Raw genomic sequence first — 24,637 nt, 5'->3', positions numbered from 1 at the left:
TTTAATTGTTTTGGGTTTGTTATTGTAGGTCTTTTCCTTCTCTTGTGTTTCTTGCCTAGAGAAGTTCCTTTAGCATTTGTTCTAAAGGTGGTCTGGTGATGCTGAATTCTCTTAGCTTTTGCTTGTCTGTAAAGATTTTAATTTCTCCATTGAATCTGAATGAGATCCTTGCTGGGTAGAGTAATCTTGGTTGTAAGTTTTCCCTTTCATCAGTTTAAACATGTCTTGCCACTCCCTTCTTGCTTTCAGTGTTTCTGCTGAAAGATCAGCTGTTAACCTTATGGGGATTCCCCTGTTTGTTATTTTTCCCTTGCTGCTTTTAATATTTTTTCTTTGTTTTTAATTGTTGATAGTTTGATTAATATATGTCTTTGTGTGTTTCTCCTTGGATTTATCCTCTATGGGACTTTCTTTGCTTCCTGGTCTTGATTGACTATTTCCTTTCCCATATTAGGGATTTTTCAACTATAATCTCTTCAAATATTTTCTCACTCCCTTTCTTTTTCTCTTCTTCTTCTGGACACCTATAATTCGAGTGTTGGTGCGTTTAATGTTGTCCCAGCAGTCTCTAAGACTGTCCTCAATTATTTTGATTCTTTTTTTCTGTATTCTGCTCTGTAGTAGTTATTTACACTCTTTTATCTTTCAGATCAGTTATCCATTATTCTTCTTCAGTTATTCTATTGATTCTTTCTAAAGAGTTTTTATTTTCATTTATTGTGCTGTTCATCATTGTTTGTTTGCTCTTTATTTCTTCTAGGTCCTTGTTAAACGTTTCTTGTATTTTCTGCATTCTATTTCCAAGATTTTGGATCATGTTTGCTATCATTACTCTGAATTCTTTTTCAGGTAGACTGCCTATTTTGTCTTCATTTTTTAGGCCTGGTGGGTTTTTACCTTGCTCCTTCATCTGTTGTGTGTTTCTCTGTCTTCTCATTTTGCTTAACTTAGTGTGTTTGGGGTCTCCTTTTTGCAGGCTGCTGGTTCATATTTCCTGTTGCTTTTGGTGTCTGCCCCCAGTTGGCAATGTTGATTCAGTGGGTTGTGTAGGCTTCCTGGTGGACGGGACTAGTGTCTGTGTTCTGGTGGATGAGACTGCATCTTGTCTTTCTGGTAGGGAGGTCCACATCCTGTGGTGTGTTTTAGGGTGTCTGTGACCTTATTATGATTTTAGGCAGCCTCTCTGCTAATGGGTGGGGTTGTGTTCCTGTGTTGCTAGTTGTTTGGCATAGCTTGTCCAGCACTGTAGTTTTCTGGTTGTTGAGTGGAGCTGGGTCTTAGCATTGAGATGGAGATCTCTTGGAGAGCTTCCACCATCTGATATTATGTGGATCCAGGAGGTTTTTGGTGGACCAATTCCTGAACTTGGCTCTCCCACCTCTGAGACACAGCCCTGACGCCTGGCTGGAGCACCAGGATCCTGTCAGCCACATGGCTCAGAAGGAAATGGAGAGAAAAAGAAACAAAGAATAAAATAAAATAAAGTTATTAAAATAAAAAGCAAAAAATAATTATTAAAAATATTAAAAAATCAAAGTCAATTGAAAAAGGAAAAAAAAAGGAAGAAAGAGAGCAACCAAACCAAAAAAACAAATCCAACAATTATAACAAGTGCTAACAGCTATACTAAAAGAAGAAAAAACAAAACAAAACAAAACAAATCAAATAAACAAGCAAAAAAAAAAAAACCCAGACAGAGAGAACCCTAGGGCAAATGGTAAAACAAAGCTGTACAGACAAATTCATACAAAGAAGCATACACATACACACTCACACAAAGAGAAAAAGGAAAAAGAAAAAAAAATATATATATATATAAAGAGAAAAGGAGGAAGAGAACAATCAAATCAATAAACAAATCTACCAATGATAATAATCTCTAAATAGTAAACTAAGATAAACATAAAACCAGAGAAAAATTGGATGCAGAAAGCAAACCCCAAGTGTACTGTTGCTCCCAAAGTCCACTGCCTCAATTTTGGGATGATTTATTGTCTATTCAGGTATTCCACAGATGTTGGGTACATCAATTTGATTGTGGAGATTTAATCCACTGCTCCTGAGGCTGCTGGGAGAGATTTCTCTTTCTCTTCTTTGTTTGCACAGTTCCTGGGTTTCAGCTTTGTATTTGACCCCACCTCTGTCTGTAGGTCACCTGAGGGCGTCTGTTCTTTGCTCAGACAGGACAGAGTTAGAGTAGCAGCTGATTAGGGGGCTCTAGCTCACTCAGACTGAGGGGGAGGGAGGGATATGGAATGTGGGGCAAGCCTGTGGTGGTAGAGGCCAGCATGATATTGCAACAGCCTGAGGCGTGCCATTTGTTCTCCTGGGGAAGTTGACCCTGGATCACGGGACCCTGGCACTTGTGGGCTGCACAGGTTCCCAGGAAGGGAGGTGTGGATAGTGACCTGTGCTTGCACACAAGTTTCTTGGTGGCTGCAGCAGCAGCCTTAGCATTTCATGCCCATCTGTGGTGTCCATGCTGATAGCTGTGTCTCACACCCATCTCTGGAGCTCATTTAGGTGGTGCTCTGAATCCCCTCTCCTCGCGCACCCTGAAACAATGGTCTCTTGCCTCTAGGCAGTTCCAGACATTTTCCCAAACTCCCTTCTGGCTAGCTGTGGCACACTTACCCCCTTCAGGCTGTGTTCACGCAGCCAACCCCAGTCCTTTCCCTGGGATCTGACCTCTGAAGCCTGAGCCTCTGTTCCCAGCCCCCACCCACTCCGGCAGGTGAGCAGACAAGCCTCTCTGGCTGGTGAGTGCTGGTTGGCATGGATCCTCTGTGTGGGAATCTCTCTGCTTTGCCCTCCAACCCCCTGTTGCTCTTCTCTCCTCTGTGGCTCCAAAGTTTTCCACCCGCCACCCCCCATCTCTGTCAGTGAAGTGGCTTCCTTGTGTATGGAAACTTTTTCTCCTTCACAGCTGCTTCCCAGAGGTGCAGGTCCCATCCCTATTCTTTTGTCTCTGTTTTTTCTTTTTTCTTTGGCCCTACCCAGGTACGTGGGGAGTTTCTTGCCTTTTGGGAAGTCTGAGTTCTTCTGACATTGTTCATTATGTGTTCGGTTCGAGTTGTTGTAGGTGTATTTCTGATGTATTTGTGGGGAGGAAGGTGATCTCTACATCTTACTCCACCATCTTAAAGGTCTCCCTCTATCACATTGATTGATTTGTGCATATTTAAGAATCCTTGCATTCCTAGGATAAATCCCACTTGATCATGATGTATGATCCTTTTAATGTGTTGTTGGGTTCTGTTTGCTAGTATTTTGTTGTGGATTTTTGAGTCTATATTCATCAGTGATATTGGTCTTTAATTTTCTTTTTTGTGATATCTTTGTCTGGTTTAGGTATCAGAGTGATGGTAGCCTCATAGAATGAGGTTGTGAGTGTTCCTTCCTCTGTAATTTTTGGAAGAGTTTGAGAAGGATGGGTCTTAACTCTTCTCTAAATGTTTGATAGAATTCATGGGTCTTAGCTCTTCCCTAAATGTTTCATAGAATTTGCCTGTAAAGCCATCTCATCCTGAACTTTTGTTTGTTGGAAGATTTTTAATCACAGTTTCAATTTCATTACATGTGATTGGTGTGTTTATATTTTCTATTTCATCCTGGTTCAGTCTTGGAAAGTTATACCTTTCTAAGAATTTGTCCATTTCCTCCAGGTTGTCCATCTTATTGACATATAATTGCTTGTAGTAGTCTCTTACGATCTTTTGTCTTTCTGAGGTGTCCCGTGTAACTTCTCCTTTTTTATTTCTAATTTTATTTATTTTAGTCCACTCTCTCCTTTTCTTGATGAGTCTGGCTAAAGGTTTTTCAATTTTGATTATCTTCTAAAAAAATCAGATTTTAGTTTTATTGATCTTTGCTTTTGCTTTCATTGTTTCTATTTCATTTATTTCTGCTCTGATCTTTATGATTTCTTTTCTTCTACTAACTTTGTGGGGGTTTTTTGTTCTTCTTTCTCTAGTTATTTAGGTGTAAGTTTAGATTGTTTACTTGAGGATTTTTTTGTTTCTTGTGGTAGGATTTTATTGCTATAACCTTCCCTCTTAGAACTGCTCTTGCTGCATCCCATAGGTTTTGGGTCAGTGTGTTTTCATTGTCATTTGTCTCTAGGTATTTTTTGATTTCCTCTTTGATTTCTTCAGTGATGTCTTGGTTATTTAGTAGTGTATCATTTAGCCTTTATGTGCTTGTGGTTTTTTACACTTTTTTTCCTGTAATTTATTTCTAATCTCATAGAATTGTGCTCAGAAAAGATGCTTGATATTTCAATTTTCTTAAATTTACTGAGGTTTGATTTGTGACCCAAGTTGTGATCTATCCTGGAGAATGTTTCATGTGCACTTGAGAAGAAAGTGTATTCTGTTTTGTTTTTTTTTTTAATTAATTAATTATTTATTTTATTTGTGGCTGCCTTGGGTCTTCATTGCCATGCGTGGGCTTTCTCTAGTTGTGGCGAGTGGGGGCTACTCATTGTTGCGGTGTGTGGGCTTTTCATTGCTGTGGCTTCTCTTGTTGCAGAGCATGGACTCTAAACGTGCAGGCTTCAGTAGTTGTGGCACACATGCTCAGTAGTTGTGGCTCACAGGCTTAGTAGTTGTGGTTCACAGGCTTAGTTGCTCTGCATTATGTGGGATCTTCCCAGTCCAGGTATCGAACCCCTGTCCCCTGCATTGGCAGGCAGCTTCTTAACCACTGTGCCACCAGGGAAGTCCCTATTCTGTTGTTTTTGAATGGAATATCCTATAAATATCAGTCAACTCCATCATTTAAAGCTTGTGTTTCCCTATTTATTTTCATTTTCGATCATCTGTCCATTGGTGAAAGTGGGGTGTTAAAAAGTCCCCTACTATTATTGTGTTACTGTCGACTTCCCCTTTTAGAGATGTTACCATTTCCCTTATTTATTGAGGTGCTCCTATGTTCAGTGTATATATACTTATAATTGTTATATCTTCTTCTTGGATTGATTCCTTATCATTATATAGTGTCCTTCCTTTTCTATTGTAACAGTCTTTATTTTAAAGTCTATTTTATCTGATATGAGTATTGCTGCTCCAACTATCTTTTGATTTCCAGTTGCATGGAATATCTTTTTCCATCCCCTCACTTTCAGTCTGTATGTGTCTGTAGGTCTGAAGTGGGTCTCTTATAGACAGCGTATATATGGGTCTTGATTTTGTATCTATTCAGCCAGACTGTGTCTTTTGTTTTGAGCATTTGATCTATTCACATTTAAGGTAATTATTGATATGTATGTTCCTACTACCATTATTTTAATTGTTTTGGGTTTGTTTTTGTAGATATTTTTTTATCTCTTCTGTCTCCTGCTTAGAGAATTTCTTTAGCATTTTTTGTAAAGCTGGTTTGGTGGTGCTGAATTCTCTTAACTTTTGCTTTTCTGTAAAGCTTTTGATTTCTCTAACAAATCTGAATGAGATCCTTGCTGTGTAGTGTAATTTTGTTGTAGGTTTTCCCCTTTCATCACTTTAAATATATCCTGCCACTCCCTTCTGGCCTTCAGAGTTTCTGCTGAAAAATCAGCTGATAATATTATGGGGTTTCCTTTGTATATTTTTTGTTGCTTTTCCCTTGCTGCTTTTAATATTTTTTCTTTGTATTTACTTTTTGTTAGTGTGATTAATATGTGTTTTGGCATGTTCCTTCTTGGCTTTGCCCTGTATGGGACTCTCTGCACTTCCTGGACTTGATTGACTATTTCCTTTCCCATGTTAGTGAAGTTTTTGATTATAATGTCTTCAAATATTTTCTCAGAACCTTTTCTCCTTATCTTCTTCTCCTGGTACCCCTATAATTTGAATGTCAGTGCACTTAATATTGTCCCAGATGTTTCTGAGATGGTCCTTAATTCTATTCATTCTTTTTTTTAATTCTGCTCCATGGCAGTTATTTCCATCATTCTATCTTACAGCTCATTTATCCGTTCTTCTGCCTCAGTTATTCTGCTATCTATTCTTTCTAGAGTATTTTTGATTTCAGTTATTATGTTGTTTATCACTGTTTGTTTGTTCTTTAGTTCTTCTAGGTCCTTGTTAAATGTTTCTGTATTTTCTTGATTCTATTTCTGAGATTTGGATCATCTTTATGATCATTACTCTGAATTCTTTTTCAAGTAGACTGCCTATTTCCTCTTCATTTATTTGGTTTTGTGTGTTTCTACCTTGCTCCCTTGTCTGCAACATATTTCTCTGTCTTCTCATTTTGTTTAACTTACTGTTTTTGGGGCCTTCTTTCTTTAGGCTGCATGGCTGCAAGGTTGCATTCCCTCAGTCTTTTGGTGTTTACTTCCAGTGTTTGAGGTTGGTCCAGTGTCTTGTGTAGGCTTCCTGGTGTGTGTGTGTGGGGGTGGGGTGGGGGTGACTAGTGCCTGCATTCTGGTGGGTGGAGCTGGATCTTATCCCTCTGATGGGCAGGGCCATGCCAGATGTTGTATTTTGGGGTGTCTGTGAGTTTAGTATGACTTTAGGCAGCCTGTCTGCTAATGTGTGGGGGTGTATTCCTGTCTTGCTAGTTGTTTGGCATGAGATATCCAGCAGTGGAACTCGCTGGCTGTTGGGTGGGGCCAGGTCTTCTTGTTGAGATGGAGACTTCTGGAAGAGCTCTCACCAATTAATATTCCCTGGGGCCAGGAGTTCTCTGGTGATCCAGTGTCCTGGACTCGGCTCTCCCACTTCAGAGGCTCACGCCAACCCCTGGTCAGAGAACCAAGACCCTGCAATCTGCATAGCATGGAAGAAAAAAAAATAAAGAAAACAAACTGACAAAGAAAAACCCCAAGACAAATGGTTATAGCAAAATCAAACAGACAAACACACACAAAGAAATACAGATACACACAGAAACAGAAAAGAAAAACAAAACAGAGAAAACAAAAAAGAAGAGAGCAACCAAACAAATAAATGAACCCCAAAATGAAAACAATAAAAGTTAAACTAACAAAAACAAAAAACAAATCAAAAGCAGAAAGCAAACGAAAAAAAGTCAAAGTATAAAACAAACACACAAAAATGATGAAAAAAAGAAAGAAGAAAACAAATGAAAAATGGAAAACAACAAAAAAAATAAAGTAAAAATTTAAAAATATAGTTAAAAATATAAAAACAAAACAAAGGAACAAAAACCAGGAAAAAATACAATATTACAAAAAAAGTAAAAATAGAAAAAAAACTTATTAAAAATAAAAACATAAAAAAGAAAAGAAAAAATAAAGAAAAGAATAATGAAAAAGAACAACAGAATAAACAAAACAATAAAAAATAGTAATAATAATTATTATTTTCCTGTAGCCTCAGCTGTCATTGTGCTTGACTCCAGAGTGAGCCACAGCCAATCCCTGCCTACCCAGGAAGTCCTCCTATACCTCTAAGTAGGTCTCTGGAACTGACATGGGCACTGTGAGCCCAGCTCAGACTTTGACCTGCCCAACTCCTGCATGTCCTTATCCCCAAACTCCACAGTTGTTAAAGCTAGACCAACCTCAATTGTGGGGACACTTGTCTATTCAGATATTCTACAGATGTAGGGTTTACTAAGCCAATTGCCGGGATTTAATCTACTGCTCCTGCAGCTGCATGGAGAGATTTCCATTCCTCTTCTTTGGTCACACCACCCCTGCAGTTCAGCTTTGCTTTTGGCCCCATCACTTACCTGCCCAGGTGAGAGGGGGCAAAAGCAGTGGCTAACTAGTGCACACTTACTCACTCAGGCAGGGGAGAGGGATGGATATGGCAGCCACAATTGAGATGTGAGGGGAGTGCCTGTGGTGGCAGAGGCCAGCAGGAAGTTGCAGTAGCCTGGGGCTCACTCTTCACTCTCCTGGGGAAGTTGGCTTTGGATCGTGGACCCCTCAACAGTGACGGGCTGCACAAGCCACTGGGAAGTTGTGGGCAGTGAGCTGTGCTTGCTCACAGGACCCTTGGCAGCAGCGGTGGCAGCAGTAGCAGTCAGCTCCTGCCTCTGGGGTCTGAGATAGCAGCTGCAGCTCGTGCCAACCCCTGAAGCTCATGTAGACTGTGTCCTCTGCCTGTGAGCAGAAGAAGCTCCTATGGCAGGCCCGGCCCTCTCCTCATGCACCCCCAACAATGGTTCTTTGACTCTCTGGCAGGCCCAAGCTTCTTCCCAGACTCCCTCATTTGTGGCACACTAGACCCTCAGGCTGTCTTCATGCAACCAACCCCAGTCCTCTCCCTGGGGTCTGACCTCTGAAGCCCAAGTCTCAGAACCCAGCTTCCACCTGCTCTGGTGGGTGAGCAGACAAATGTCTCAGGCTATGGAGTGCTGGGACCCTCTGTGCCGGACTCTCTCTGCTTTTCCCTCCATACACCTGTTGCTGTGCTCTCCTCTGAGGCTCTGAAGCTCCCCCTAGTCCCTGCCAGTGAGGGGGTTTCCTAGTGTGAGGAAACTTCTCCCCTTCACAGCTCCCTCCCATAGGTGCAAGTCCTGTCCTGATTCCTTTGTCTTTTTTTTTTTTTCTTTTGCCCTACCCAGTTACATGGAGATTTTCTTGCCCTTTTGGAAGTCTGAGGTCTTCTGCCAGCGTTCAGTAGATGTTCTGTGGGAGTCATTCCTTGTGTAGATGTATTTATAATGTATCTGTGGGGAGAAGGTGTGCTCCATGTCTTACTCCTCCTCCATCTTGAGGGTTCTTCCCTGGCAAAAGATCTTTGATAGAGCTTCTCATTTCCACTCTTCACTCTAAGATCCATTTTCAAAAAAAGACCAAAGATCATCTTCTGAAAATAGGAAACAGACCATATGCCTTTGCTAATTTAATTTCTTTGATGGCTTACCAGTGTACTCAAACTAAGATCCAAGCTCATCATATAGGTTTTCAGTGCTACTATCTTCTTGCTTATTACATTCCAAGGATCTTATTTCAACTTTAATCATATAAAACTCTGCTTTTCTTGGAGCACTCTTCCCAGTATTCTTTGCATAGGTATCACCTTCTTCTCTTTCTTTAAATTTGGCTTAAGTGTTACTTCTTCAGAGATGCTTTCCTGATCTCCTTATTTAAAGTAAGTTCCCCTTATGCTTTCTTTTTCTCAACCCCTGATGTGTTTCCTTTGTAGCATTCAATAGTTTTTCAATTACTATAATTACATTTTTGTGTTTTTGGTTTTCATCTGCTGAATTCACTTGAGTATGGGATGATCAGGGTAGTGATCAGTTCTGTCTTGTTCTCTTTAGTATCCTTGGTACCTAACATGATACTTGGGACACTGGAGGTACTCAACAAATGTTGTTTTAATTTAAAATGATAACAAATGGTAGTAGAAACTCTTGGGGTAAATAAGATTACCCTGGTTACAAACTAGAGACTCCTACCTAAATCTAGCCTGAAGATGTGTTTTTTTGGTTCATTTGTATTGTGTTGATTTAGGCTAGTAGGTGGTTTTAAATTTTTTTAAATTCCTTTAGGTATAACATGAATGCTACAGTTTATCATAGTCCTCAGCTACAGATAGTATTGAAATATTTTAACAATGAGGAAGGGCTTACATCTAGTAGAAAGGACACAGGATACTTTGTAAGATATTAAGATAATGTTTTACTTTGCCAGATATTAACCTCAAGAGGAGTTAGTTACTCAAGAAGTTGCTTGAGTATAGAAAGATCCAGGATGTGTCTCAATATTTGAATACCTCTGCCACTCCACTCCTGTCATCTCTAGACTGGCCCTTATAAATATTTGAGTTTGTGACACCACTCTGTCCCTGTACAATTTAAAATTAAAAGAGAAGAGGGCAGAGAACAGAGCCTTGGGAAATGTCAACATTCAAGGACTGAGTAAAATAAATGAATCTCAGAGAGAAGCAGCTAGAGAAGAAAGAGCAACAAAAACAAAATTGTTTTCTAGCAGCTCAGGGAGAAAAGTTCTTTAAGTGGGCAACTGTGTCAATAGATAAGGGTGGAAAATTGTAGGCATTGGTGACTCCAGGACAAAAGGTTTCAGTAGACAATAGGTATTAAGTCAACTTTCAGTGGAGTGAGAAATGGTTGCAGACAACTTGAGAGTCATACCAAAGATGGGAGTGGTGTACATAGTCTGCCAGGGCTGTAGGGCATAAGGAAGTGTGTTGTCTGTAGATAATTTCAAAACAGTAATAAAGCTGACTGAAGTTCATCTTTTTTTTAGTATTGCTGTACTCTGGCAATTCTGAACAAGTTTAGGGTTAAAATTTTGTTACCTTCAGTCATCACTCTTAAAGAGAAGGATAGTGTAACAGCTAGAAGAGGGCATCATGTTAAAAGAGGATGACTTTATTAAACTAGATGGACTTGTGAATGTTTATATATTAAAAGAAAAGGATCAGTCCAGAAGAAGTGTTTTAACAGAGTAGAGGTTGTAATCAGTACAGCAATCTGAGGGCATATAGAATGCCCAACACACAGGAATGATTTAGCCTTGAATGAAAATAAGGCCTCTAATTCCTAGAGGAAGAATCCCTGACCCTTGATTCAAAACTGTTTCAATAGGGCAAGTTCTAGATCTTTTTTATTTCTTAAATTAACACACAAATTCTGATTACATTATTAAGTAAGTTTTCATTTTGTCCACTTTTGAAAATAACATTTATGTTTCAAAAATAATGTCAGTATTCCAGGTGTGACTGCTACTAATTTATTTCATGGATTTCATGTAAAATAATTTTAAATGCATTGTGTTAGTAGATATATTCTAATTTCTGACATTAAATTAGTGTATTCTGCATTTGCACTTATTTCATACAGGTAACAAATATTGGGTGTTCAAGGACACGACTCTTCAACCTGGTTACCCTCATGACTTGATTACTCTTGGAAGCGGAATTCCCCCTCATGGTATTGATTCAGCCATTTGGTGGGAGGACGTTGGGAAAACCTATTTCTTCAAGGGGGACAGGTCAGTACACACTTCACATGAGGAAAACAGTTAACTAATGTTTAGAGAAGTCAATATATCTAGTCTATAATAGGCATGTACATTTGAGGAAAGAACCTGTGTAGATATAAGCACAAGAATTAATAGAATTGCAACCATTTTTAAACATATTTTAAAATAATATTCAAGGTAAATCTTTCTCTAATGTACCCAAGTAATGTGACTTTCTTATGAATGTATATATATATAGTATATATTCTTTCTCTTCTGTATAATCTTAACATGCCTATAAAGCTGTATAGGTCGTGTATTTTATCCTTACAATGCATTTTCTTGTAATTTTACTTACTTTACTTAAAAAGTACTTTTAAGAGAGGCTTTTTTTTTTGCTTTTATATTTAAAGTTAAATTTTTACACTTTTCACACAGTTAATTTTGAACATTTTCAAATACTTTCAGTTTAGTCATGAGTTCTATTTCTTAGGACACTATTTATTTAGGTACCAGCAGATAGGTGCAATGAGCTAACTAAACTATCACTGGACTAAACACTTTTAGCTTGAAGTATAATATCTCTTGCTATTTTCTGTCATTTCTTTTCCTTTTATGACATTACTAACAGGGTTTGTAAAACAAAGTGAACTATTAGTTTATGACATACAGTAGCCACTAAGCATACTAATTTCACCCCCTGCCTACTTTTTGACAGATATTACATATAAAATATAAGCTGAAGCCTATATTTTTATTATTTAAAATTAATATTAGGTTAAAAAGAAATAAAGATGAAAAATCAAATTTTACTTACACTATTACTAGTTGGGTCAAAATGTGACACTCATAAGTAACCTTCATTGTTAGGTAAAACTTAAATATGTTATTTTACAAGTAAATTTAAAGCACGCACATGCACAAATACACATAAAAACAACAGGTTTTAATGAGCAACAAGCTAGTATTGAGTTCGCCTTATAATCTTAACATAATGTAACCCTATAAAATGTCTCCAACTTCATGAGAAAAATAAGGATATAAACCTTGTTTATTTTATACTTTGTAATTTTTGATAGCAAGTGACTTAAAACATTGAGCTTTATCTGTGAACAAAAGGATCCTATCATTTGTGTCCATGGATAAAAATGTATAATTTTATTCTGTTACAAGCTTTTTATACATTAAATTTGTATATATTTCTATGGCAAAATATTCATAGCTTTTAATTCACTATCATGAAACTAAGGTTTTGCTGAATGTTTCTTACTAAATCACAAAACAAAATGATTCATCAACAAAAACTCTATTAATGTAGAAGATACTACTTATCATCACAAAAAAGTATATGACTCTCAGTAAGATATGTGTAGTTAGAGTATGAAAAGAGAAGAATGAAGAAATTGCCACAGCATGGTGACCCCTAATGAAAATAAATCTGTGGACTTATATTCTTTAAAATAACAACCCTCAGGTTGTTAGAGTTTAATTCCTCAGCTGGTTTTAATTGCTTGAATGTACTCTTTCAGGACTAGGTTCAATACAGTCCTGTATTGTCCCCACCCCACCCCCACTCCCAGAAAGGGGTAGAAACAAAAGGCTGAGAAGACACCCTGGAGAAATTAACTTCTACAAGACAAAACATGAAAGCTTAACTTTCATATAACAGCTTTAATGAGGGTTTCATAGATGACAATAAAAACTGCCATTTTATTATCAGTTAGTCATACTTTTAAAAATGTTTCCATTCTAAAAACTTAGCACTTCTTGAAAAAATTAAGTTTAGAAATTAAATGTGGGCTACCTCAAGTCAGTGAAATCAATGAAGTTTACATACCAAATTTATAATGGAATAAAGATATAGTAAGTGAGAAAAGGAGTTTTAGTAAATTTATTTCTGACTAGACAAGCTTCATGCAAAATATAACAAAATATATAGAAATAGTTTGATTTTAAGTTCTGCTTAAATAACTGCTTTTATAGGTTTTAAAAATATTTAAAGCAGGATCCCAACTAATTTCCATGTGTGTGATCTTATATATGAGTTCATGAATCACAGATGTTTTATAAACAGATGACTTCATATTTGTATAATTGCTTAATTCCAAAGTCACACAATTTATTAATACATTCATTCTAGATTAAAAGTAGATGGAAAAGACATTAAATTATCTAACTCAAACATTAAAACAACAATTTGCTTATCACTTTTATATGAGAATTCAGTGAGTTTTTCTTCCTTATAGGCATTATATATTTACAATACTTATCAATTTTAACTTTATATATTTTTCCATGTATATTTTGAGTGAAAATATTGAAAACATTTATCTTTATTTATTTCTTCCTCTTATTTCATTGACATTTTTCTGTTTTAAGAAAATGTAAAACAGATTTCTATTTCTCTAAGGTTAAGATTAGAAAAGGATTTTAGAGACAACTTAGTCCTGGTGTAAAAAACTCAATTGCTTTAAGGGATCATGCAAATAATATATACAGCGCTGGGTATAGGAGTAATATATACGGCAGTAGGGAGTGATAGGTACTGTGATGAGCTGGAAAGTACAAATACTCTAGAAAAGCATTCAAAATCAGAATCATTTATATAATTTGCTAGACAAACAAAGCATAGTTTTAAATTATATTTGATTCAAGTGCTGCCATATGTCAGTCCTACATCATATTCACTTCCTACCAAAGTCTAGACTGCCTCAGTTACATTCCATAGGTATTCATCCTTCTGTACCTGACTGCCTGTGGTGACAGCATAAATATGAGACAGCCCATTACATTCTCAATAGCTCTAATTCCTTCTTGCATAAGATTTCTGTACTCATCTTGGCATATCTCTCACTCATTTAGTTAAAACATTTTTTGAGCACATACTATGTGACATGTACTAGGTAATGAAGATATAGTAGTAAAAATAAAACACACGTATTCTTCTCCCATGGTCCTTAGATTCTATTAGGGGAGATAGTTGTAAACAGAGAAGAAATAAATGACCCTGATACATTAACATTGAGAAACACTACAAGAAATATAATAGGTGATGATGTGATAGAGGCTTGTGGGTGGTAAAGAGTGGTTGGGAAATTAGTGTGGAGGTCAAGAAAGGCCTAAATTGTGAAGGGTACACTGATGCAAGGACTTTAGTGGGGAGAAATTTCAACCACACGAAGCTATTCAGAACAGTGTGTTGTAAGTACCTGAAATAGCAGTACAAAAGCAAAAATGTTAGAATATTCAAATCAGAAAAAAATATTGTGGCTACAGCATAGTGGATAAGTGGTCAAGGAGGTCACACAGGTAAGCAGGGACCAGATTACGAGGCCCTGTAGAACATGGCAAAGACTGGATTTTTTAATTTTAAGTACAATGGAAAACATTGGAGGGTTTTCAACAGGAAAGTGCATGTTCTGATATGTATTCAAAAACATCATTATGGCCTCCGTGTGAAGAATGGACTTCAAAAGTGGAAGCAAGGAGATTAATTGGTAGGCTGTTGAAGTAGTACAAGGGGACACAATAGTAGCAGTGGAGATGGAGCAAAGAGTACAGTTTACATTTTGTATGTAATCATAACAAGTTTTTCTTATGGCTTGGATTTTACGGGTGAGAAAAGCAAATCAAAGACAACATCTAGGTTTATTGCCTAAATAACTGAGTAGATGGTGCCATTTCTGAAGATGTAGCAAAGAAAGGAAGGAATACTGGGGGAAGGGGACTAAGAGTTTGAAATGTTCGTTTTCGGTTTGAGATACCTGCTTACACACCAATTAGAGAAATCAAGCAGGTAGTAACAGTTCACAAGGAAAGGTGGGTTGGAGGCACAGATCTGAGAGTAATTTCATATAAATTGTATTGAAAGTAAGGGCCGACATGAAATCTCATACGTATAAAGATAGCTAAAGAAGTGTAGATGAAATGATGGTTCTTTAAACAGATCTGTAAATTCAGATTAAAATGTCCAGTTTCACTGTTTCACATATAGCATGGAACTCAGTCCCTCAGACTCCTACTTGCCCTTTTCTTAATATACTATAATTTGATACTTGGATACATTTTGATCTTCATAGCATTTAGCTCTAAAATGCTATGTTCCTAAATCATCTCAGCATCTTCTCACAAATATACCCAAGACTCTCTTGTCATACTTCATTCTAGGCTGAACCGTTGAGGATTTTAAGACATTTTCAAAGAAAGAAGATAAAATTTAGATCTATTTTGGTTTGTTTTATTATTATTACTACTAATAGCCAAACAGAAAAATACATTTATTTCCTATAGCTTAAGGTGTGTGTTTATGAAGTAATTCCTTTTTGTGTTTTTAAAATTATCCAACAGAGTACAGATTGATATTTTCAATTCTGTTACATTTTTAATAAGGCTTCTGAAGAAAGAGATTTTGTATGATTATTTGGGCATGAATAAAAGTGGCCCTGGGTTTTGTGATAACAGAGGCAAGTAATCTGACTCTAGAGTAAGAAAATGAGACAAAGTGGATGAAGAAATGACCGGATCATATGAAATCAACCTTGGAGCCACTTTCTGTTCAGTTTGAGTTCAGTATCCAGAAACATTAAAGTATGTCATTTCAGAATTTTCTATACCATTTATTTGTTCACACAGAAGGAATTTAAGAAATTGTTGTATACTATTACATGGACAACTGTTTTGTCTTATGGTTATGACTCATGATCAAATCTAAAAAGTGATGAATAAATCCCATTTCCATTCATAATTTATTTTAAAGGATTGATTTACAATGCTTTTCTCAAAGAATCAGCAATTTAAAGTCATAATTCTACTGCAGAGATTATTGATATATCAGAAGAAAAAAATATAAACTTTATTTATAATAGCTACTATCATTTGCTGACCTTACTGCACAAAATTCCAAAATTTTTCCATTATAATATCTAAATCTTAAACCCCTCCAAGTGGTTTATTTACATAATGTTCCAGATGAATATGCTAATATACTTCTCAATGAACCTATAAGCCTATTTTTCAGGGAGAAAAATATCAGTGGGATGAGCTTTTTTGTTCATGTTGAAATATGTTCAAATATGTTAGAAATTAAAATGCAAACCTATATTTATGAATAAGCCTAGGCATTTTTATAAGACAGCTGGATATAATGTGTATATATAATAATATAACGGACTCAATAATATTATGATTGAATATAGTTAGATGATTCTAATCACATTGAAGTTTACTGGACATATATCAAAGCTGACACAGCAGGTAACCTGAGGGCCCAATCTTATGCTGAGTTTTTCAAAGATGGTGAAATGATCCCAAGTTATAGTTTTGCATTATCTACTAACAAAAGGAGGGGAAAATTTCTTTTATCCTGAAAAATTCATACCAGGATTATGCTCCTACTAGAGGGTACAATAAAATTCACATTCCATAAATATTTTCTTGAAATATGATCTCAATAAATCTTATGTGTCTTGCCCATAAGTGCTCAAAAAAGTGTTGGTAGGCAAATGGATCTATAAGCAAATAGAGCAAGGGATGAAGGAAAATTATATTGACACAATGAACATTAAGAATTTGAGTGAGGACCCCAAGAGGGTAAGATGACAGGGGGATTAATGTAAGAGTGTTATGTCAAGGGAAACACTAGCAGAATTGTGGTAGAAAATTGTACTAAACTATGAATCAAAGACCATTAGTTTGAGTTTCAACTCTAACATTCAAGAAGAGCAAATGTGACTAAGACCTTACCTTTGAATAATATGATGCCCAATGCTTTATCACTGGCTGAATTGCATGACCATATATACTATATCTATGTTAGGACCTTAGCATAAGTATGTTTTAATATGCAATATAAAAGATATTTGAGGGATTTTAGTGAAATAAGATTAAAATAATGTATGTATATAAATTTACTTTATAGCTACAAAGCACTACATGAAGAATAGGTATTGTTACATGAACAGGGTTATAACTACATCTTGGAGAACAAACCTGGTTTCTGAATATGTAGTAATCTTCCTTAAATCATATGTAGAGTGTGATCCCATTGTCCCTAGGATTTTAAATTATTCCTGGGTTAGCAAAATTTTAAAACTTTCTTTAAGTTATGGTTTATGCCATCTAAAAATGCCATTTATTGTAAGATACATCATAAATTAATCTATCATTGAGGGGAAAACTCTGCCCAGTATGCTTTGACATAGTATTGAGGTGTGAAATACCTATAATAGAGATGTGAAATGTGAAAAAATATGTATCTTAGAATCCGTGAAATAAGGTATTTGATGATTTCTCTGTGAGAACTTTTCTTTATGATCAACTTCAGGAACCAGTTAATATATATGACTATTGTAAATCCCATTGAAATATTTACTTGAGAGAAGAGATCTGGAGATTCTGAGTGCAGTCTCAACCCCATTAACCATGCTATATTCATCGCAGCGTGTTCTGTGATACAGGAATATTCAAAAATAACTTAAAAGCAGATGTTTCCATGAAAGAAAATATACTTTAGCTTTGGTAGAACTTTTCACTCCCTACTTGTCTTCTTCAGAAAGATAGGCCTGGCTACCATTATTTCAGCTCAGTGCTTCTCCCTGAAGCTTTTCCTGATCTCTCTATCAAATCTGCCCTTATCTTCTATGTGATAAGAATCTATGACAAACACCGCTACAGTGTATTTTCCTGTCTGGATAAAATCTGCCTTGTGACTTATTATTGGGATACATCCTGAAACAATCTTTTTTTCTTTTCCATGTGAATACTGAAGATGGAAGAAGTGCTAATATTCCACATGTTACTTATCTGAGGTATCTGGGAATCTATAGCAAAACATTCTTTACGAGATCCCACAGCTCTGTAGATAAAGGATTCTCCATAGACCTGAAGCAAGAGAATATACAGAAAAGACTGGATATTTTTTCTCTTTTTCTGATTTAAGCTAAATGCCTAATCCCAAGATAATGCATTGTGTGTTACTTCACAAATCTCTTCGTGAAATGCTACCTTTAGCATATGTTAAGAGATGTTTAGTGGTGTGGGGGAGAAAATGTTGTCAAACATATTTGGTATGTGTAGAAGAAAGAATAGTGACTTTTGAAATGGAACAGAACTGGTTATGAGTCATTGTCCTCCAAGAATTCTCCTCTCTCAAATGGAGACAATGACAATTCTCTCATGAGTTTATAGTGAATAAACATTTGGTATAATGCATAGAGCATTATGCCTGCCCTAAAATAGGCAATATCACTGTGAACTCCCAATGGTTTCACCCCAGTTTTGTCAATCCTTTTGAACATTCAGACATAAAAATTTTGACTCTTAGAACATATAAGCAATAATGAGTGATCCAAAGTAGGGAGGTTCACAATTTTCTCCTTAGATGTCTAGTGGGTCTGTGAAAGTGGCCCAATGGCCACCTTGTGAAGGGATGAGAGCTCTGAGAGTTCTGACTCTTAGCAAGCTTTGCTTTTATCTGTTTATCCATCTATACACCAAGGACTCTAGTCAAGACTTGCCCTAAGGTCTACAGTCATATACCTAATTGCTTCATCAACAACTACTTTGTTGTTTAACAGGCATCTGATTTTAACACACTTAAAATCAAACTCACAATTCCTCAAACCTCCTTAACTTACCTTTCCATGCTTCCTTATCTCACTGAATGGCAACATTATTCTTCTGGTTGTTCAGGCCCCAAATTCTTGAGTTATGCTCAACTTTGTTCTCTCACATACTGCATTCAATCCATTAGTAAGCTTTTTGGGCTTTTTCTTCAAAATAATATCCCAATCCCTTGAATCATCATCAGTTCTCCAGTACACATTCTAGCCCAAGGATTACTGAAATGACATCCTAACTAGTATCTCTTCTTCTACTTTACCTCCTTCAATCTGTTGAACTCATAGCAGCAGTGCGTTCCTTTCAAAAATAAGCCATATCTTGAAGGTCCTCTGCTCAAAATCTTCATTGGCTTCACATCTCTCTTAGAGGAAAACAAAAGGTTTTGCCATAGTTTAAGGGTCTATCTAATCACAGGTGCTGGTTCCCACTCTGACCTTGTCTCCCTTTTGCTAACTCTGTTCTAGTCACTCTAGCCTCACTGTGGATGCTCAAGTGCTCCAGGCTTATGCCTGCCACAGAAACTTTTGATAACTAGTTACTTTACCTGGAATGTTATGCTCCCCAAAACTACAGAATGTTGCTTCTCACTTCTTTCTGCTCTGTGCTTAAACAACGGCTTATCAAAGACCTTGCTCTCCAGTATTTTTTCCTGCTTTGTTTTCTTAATAGATCTTACCACCTCCTATGATAGTATGCACTTATTGACATTTTTTTTTTTTTGCCTGTAATCTCTACATATCCTAAAATATAAGATTGATAAGAGCTGGGGCATGTCTGTTTTGTCCAAGGTTGTATCACTGGCACCTACAGTAATGCTAGAAACACAGTAGGTACTCAATAAATATTTGTTAAATAAATGAATGGGTAAATGGATCAAGATTATGCTTATTTCAAATGATGTATTCTGGTGCCTAAGTAAGATTTTTAAAAATCATGAAAACCTCTGATTTCTACATAGGTTGGTGATACCCTTTTGAATTGTAACTATGCTTAGCTAGAGTTTTAAAATTAATTTTTAGCAGACTGAATAAATATAAAATAAAATATCCACTTTTAGCATATTCTAAAAAGGAAACAGAATAAATTGTGTACACTGTCTTTGCACGATTTAAATCAGTTCTTTAAATCACTAACAAGTACATAGGTAGCATGCAGCAAGGATTTAATGAATGCTAGCTAGCTGTTATTGTTTGTATACATAATTGTCTTTTCTATGCATGTGTTGTTGTTGTTTATTTATCCTTTTCAGGTATTGGAGATATAGTGAAGAAATGAAAACCATGGATCCTGGCTATCCCAAACCAATCACAGTCTGGAAAGGTATCCCCGAATCTCCTCAGGGAGCCTTTGTGCACAAAGAAAATGGTATGCAACATGTGCATTATATATTTCATGAGCTTACTAAGTATTTGAATAATCTATCCTACTTGTTCACTATGCTAAATGATTAGAAAGTAACATACTAGGGCTATTTCATATTACATTTATATAAAATTTCCTTCATAGATTTATATTTAATATTATGCTCAAGATGTTTTTTTAACCTCAACCTATTTTAGTTTATAAGAAAAAAAAGTAATTTTTAAAAATGAAGAGTGTTAATTCCTTTGAAGTAACCTCACCTATTTTCTACTAAAATTCATGTAAAGATAATAATAACAGACGTATGTGGGACAGGAGCTGGTCACAAAGAAGATATGTTATAAATGTGGGCTGAGGATTGTACAGCATGTTGAGGATTATAATTTTTCATGTGTACCTTTGGCTTATAGTGTCAGCAAACAAGAAAGATCCCAGCTCAATACAGTAAGGCTAGAGTAGATGTATGATTGATTAATAACAGAAACATATCACAGAGCTGACTTGTTCTCCATCTCAGGATTCGGGATTCAGCCAGATCCTAAGGGAAGTTAGCCAAGCAATGGGTAATCAATACTTCTGTATCTGTTGGTAAAGTTTGAACATTTCTCTCCACATTCAGGGATTAGTAAATAGAAATAAACCATAATAATAATAATTCAAAATAAAATTTATACACAATATTCCAGAACAAAGGAAAGTGACATCAAACTGAAATACAGAGAAAAAGAAAATACTCTCTCAGATGATTTATAATAAGAATGAGAAGAAAATAACACATTATGTGGGTCCTAAATAGCATGAAAAATCTATAACATATATGCAACAAGAACAAAATAAACATCACTAGCAAGAGGAAAATTAAATGCATCTTGGAGAGGAATATTGAAAAAAAATAATGAAGAAAGAGGGGAAAATGAAAAATTGACACCACCCACTGAAAACAATGGCTGATCATCAGCAAATTGCCAGAGTTTAAGAAAGCTTTACACTGAGTACAAGCTTGAAGGAACTGACACCCAGGATGATAGCAATCAGAAAAATAAAACACAAACTGTGTTTTGACCATTGTTTTGACCATTGTTATATGTAATTTATACTACATTCTGTGTAAGGATATCCCACAAGTAAAACACTGTATGCTAAGTCAAAAAGAACCTTGAAGCCCTGATTATAGCACTTACTGGAATTATAGTTTTTTGTGTATTCTATTGGTTCAGAGAATTAAAGGACCAAGTTAATATATAGCCTGTATGTGACAAAAGCAGAAATCCACAGGAGAGGACAGATTGAGATGAAACATATCTGTCTGAGATAAAAAGGAAATCAATAAGAAAATAAAGTTACAATGCAGTCAAATTGGAGGCAGTAAAACCATATCAATATATGGCAAAAAACTCCACAAACTATGAAGATGCAGAAGACAAAGAAGTGAAAAAACATGAAAGATAATCACATGGAAAGCAGAAAACTGAGATGATCCCCTAAAATTAGAGCTGTCACTAAGAATCTAAGGGGGAGAGGAGATTTCTTGAGGTTAGATTAAAGGGGGTTGTTTCAGTCCAGATAAAACCAGCTCTAGCTTACCTTTACAGAAGTTCTACCACTGCTCTAGACTGCCCTCAGTAAAAGTTATCACACACTATACAAAAATATATGCAAAGAAAATTAAGCCACGACCTTACCAGTGATTAAGTAAAGCAAGTTTGATAAAATTTTTTTCAATTTCTTTCCTTTATTAATATTCTAAAATGAATATAACTTTTATAATAAAAATAACTTTTAAAATAAGTAATAATTATTTCAAAAGATTGAAAAAGTACACATAACCTTAATTCCTTAGCATATTAACTGGTTTTTTTTTTCCCTGTTTCTATTTGTAAGTCCATTAAAATTTGAGATTTGATTCAGGTTCTCTGGAAATAAATCATAATTATATAAAGATAACAAAAAAATCTTCTGGCTGCATCTTGCCCCATGATTTTTCATATTCTTGTCCATCTGAAAATAATATTTGTTTAGTATAAATGGTTTCCTTACATTCAGAATTTAATATTTTATTTTCACATGGCAAAGAATAACTTTGTAAAATACTGGCAAAAAACAAAGAATGTTGGAAAAACCAGTGCTTACAAATGACAAAAAAATACAGATGAAACTTCAACACATCTATGTCTTCTGTACCTTACCTGGTCCAGCCCTTTCTTTGATATCCTTCAACATTGAGCTCACTTTTGATCTTTCAGGAATCCTTGAATATCCTTTTTGGTACACCATCCCTTGCCCTCAAAATCTCATATTACAACAATCCATTTATATGCCTGTTTGTTATCCCCTCTAGTGTAAACTCTCAAATGCAGGTACATAGTAACCATTCAATAAACATTAGTTGTTGAAATTAATTTTATCCCTTCCATTACTCTAGACCTTCACTCCCTGCATTGAAGGAGATCTCCTATTTGTTTGAAACCCTTGTTCTGTAGGGTAGTGATATTAATCAATCTGGAACGTCTTAGTCTAGATAGTCTACCAATAGCAAATTCTCTACTTTTAGTTCTCTATTCAAATCTCATGCTTGTGTTTTTTACCTTGAATTCAAATTTTACACAACTTCTTCCCTTATGTTTTTTATAGAAGATCAAGTTCAACTTATTGAGTAAACACACTTATATTTATATAAATATAAATAAATTTATATACTCAAAGTAATTCCCTATAAGGATAAGTCCATGCATATGATACTTGATGGTCATAAAATCAGAGATGATAAAGCAATGAAATGTTTTCTCTAATTCTTCACCCTTCCACCAAGGTAGGAATTTCTTCCTAGGGATCTTCTCCTTATGGTAGTTTTCAAAAAAAAAAGAATCCCAGAAGCTTAAAATTGAGCTATAGATTTTTGAAGGATGTTTTCATATTAAGGTGGAATATGCCTTCCTATAATACCTATTGATATTAATTCTGCCACCTTGGCCAATGAAATGTGAATATGTGGTGCAATTCACTGACTTCCCACCATCTATCAGTTGTGCTACATAAATTTGTTATCTAATTTAATTGTCCAACACAAATACCTCTTTACCTCACTTATAATTATTTATGAATGAGGAAAACAGCATCAGCTAGTTTAATTAACTTACTCATGATCATGAAAGTGGTGATATTATATGTCTACGGTTTGAAACTAGACCATTCTAGCCTCACTGAATTTCTCTAATGCACTCTCTCCAAAGAGGAAAAATTAAAACATCTTTTCCTACATTATACCATTAAGGTAATTGACAATCTGTCATGTCAGGCCAGATTTTTCATTTTGTCATATTAGATATACCTTAGGGTTTCTCAGAATATAGCTTCTAATCCATCATCATCCCAGTTTTCACCTGTAACCATCTTAATTTAACAATTTTCTTATTTTCTTCTTTATTTTTAGCCCCTGAAAATAGCTACAATAATCCAAATGATATTTAACTTATGCCATATATATATATATATGAATTATTTCTTCTTGCTTTTGACAGTGTTTTAAACAATGGCATGAGTTTTTAACTTATACTAAAATTGTAGTAAATAATCACTGCATTTACCCACCTTCAAATCTCTAAGTTACTTGCTGTCAAGCCCTGCCTCCTAGGTATTCTATATTCTCTCCTTAGAAAATGCAATTTTAAGGTTAATACAAGATTCTGCTTTAACACTGCTGCATTTTATTTTACTGATTATAGCTCCACTTTTAGCCTGTTAAACTAGTTTTACTCTTGATTCTGTTGGTGTATTAATTCTCTACCCCGACCCTCACTCTCTGTTAAAATCTACACGTGGGATTCAAACAAATATTATCACAAGACCCAGGTTATTCATTCACATTTGTTAAACATTAATTAACTTTTACTAATAAATATACAATAGTAGAAAACAGAGAACACACAGGCACTGCCATGCAGGATCTTCTATGAAGTTATAACAAGGCAGCTATGGTAGACAATTTCTCCTTACATTTTAGGACTAAGCAATAGAACAGTCACCAGTGAAAACCAATCAAATACAAGGAAAAAAAAAAGTCATCATATAATTCATTACAGCCTAACTGACTTCTACCTCAGAATTTCTCAAAAATGACACTTCAGGTGAGTTCATCTGAAGTTTCTACTCTTAGTAAGCATAACATCTACAAGATTATAACATCAAAGTTACTCACAAAAGAAAAATAATGAGTATATAAACATTTCTTCAACCCACTAATATTTCATAAATGGTTAAAAAATTATTGAATGAGATGAATTTTTCAGGATCAATGTTTGACAGATTTCTATTACCAAGATTTTAGGCTACTTCTTTTCAATTACTTTTATTCTCTTAACTCCTGCTGACTAGACTTCTTACCTCTAACAAGTGTATTCAGCCAACTATAATTCTACTGTATATGGAGTGTGTTAGTATAGAACTTGGCCTGCAGACATGATAAATATGAAAATGGAAACTTCTGAATTTTTATGTGATACCCAGTAGTTTCTTAGTAATTAGCTTTGACTAAACATTAAAGATGAGGACATTTCCAGCTGTTGGTTTCCAGTTTACAAATATAAGAAGTACATTCACCTGTCTGGAAGGTCTGTTTCATTCTAGATCAATGCCATTATTCAACTATAATCATCTAATGCACTTTATTTGGCAGGCCCTCAACGTTTGTTTATCCAAGCTTGTTGGGTAATTACGTTGGAGTTCATTAGCGTGATCAAATACCAACTTCCTGCATGCAGAAAAATTTGAATC

General features: G+C 35.5%; 1 protein-coding gene across 1 annotated transcript in view; it reads left to right on the top strand.

The window, feature by feature from the left end:
* The window catches only part of MMP16 (matrix metallopeptidase 16), a 358,245-nt gene that overhangs the window by 322,836 nt on the left and 10,772 nt on the right, over positions 1 to 24,637 (top strand). Inside the window, exons 8-9 of the mRNA XM_030839261.2 lie at positions 10,765 to 10,915; positions 19,755 to 19,870. Of these exons, the coding sequence (XP_030695121.1) occupies positions 10,765 to 10,915; positions 19,755 to 19,870 (267 nt within the window). The remainder of the gene's footprint in view (positions 1 to 10,764; positions 10,916 to 19,754; positions 19,871 to 24,637) is intronic.

This window comes from Globicephala melas, chromosome 17 (genome assembly GCF_963455315.2).
Source record: "Globicephala melas chromosome 17, mGloMel1.2, whole genome shotgun sequence".
Lineage (NCBI taxonomy): Eukaryota > Metazoa > Chordata > Mammalia > Artiodactyla > Delphinidae > Globicephala > Globicephala melas.
Note: the sequence above shows the minus strand (reverse complement) of the source record. Positions and strands in the feature narration are given on the sequence as shown.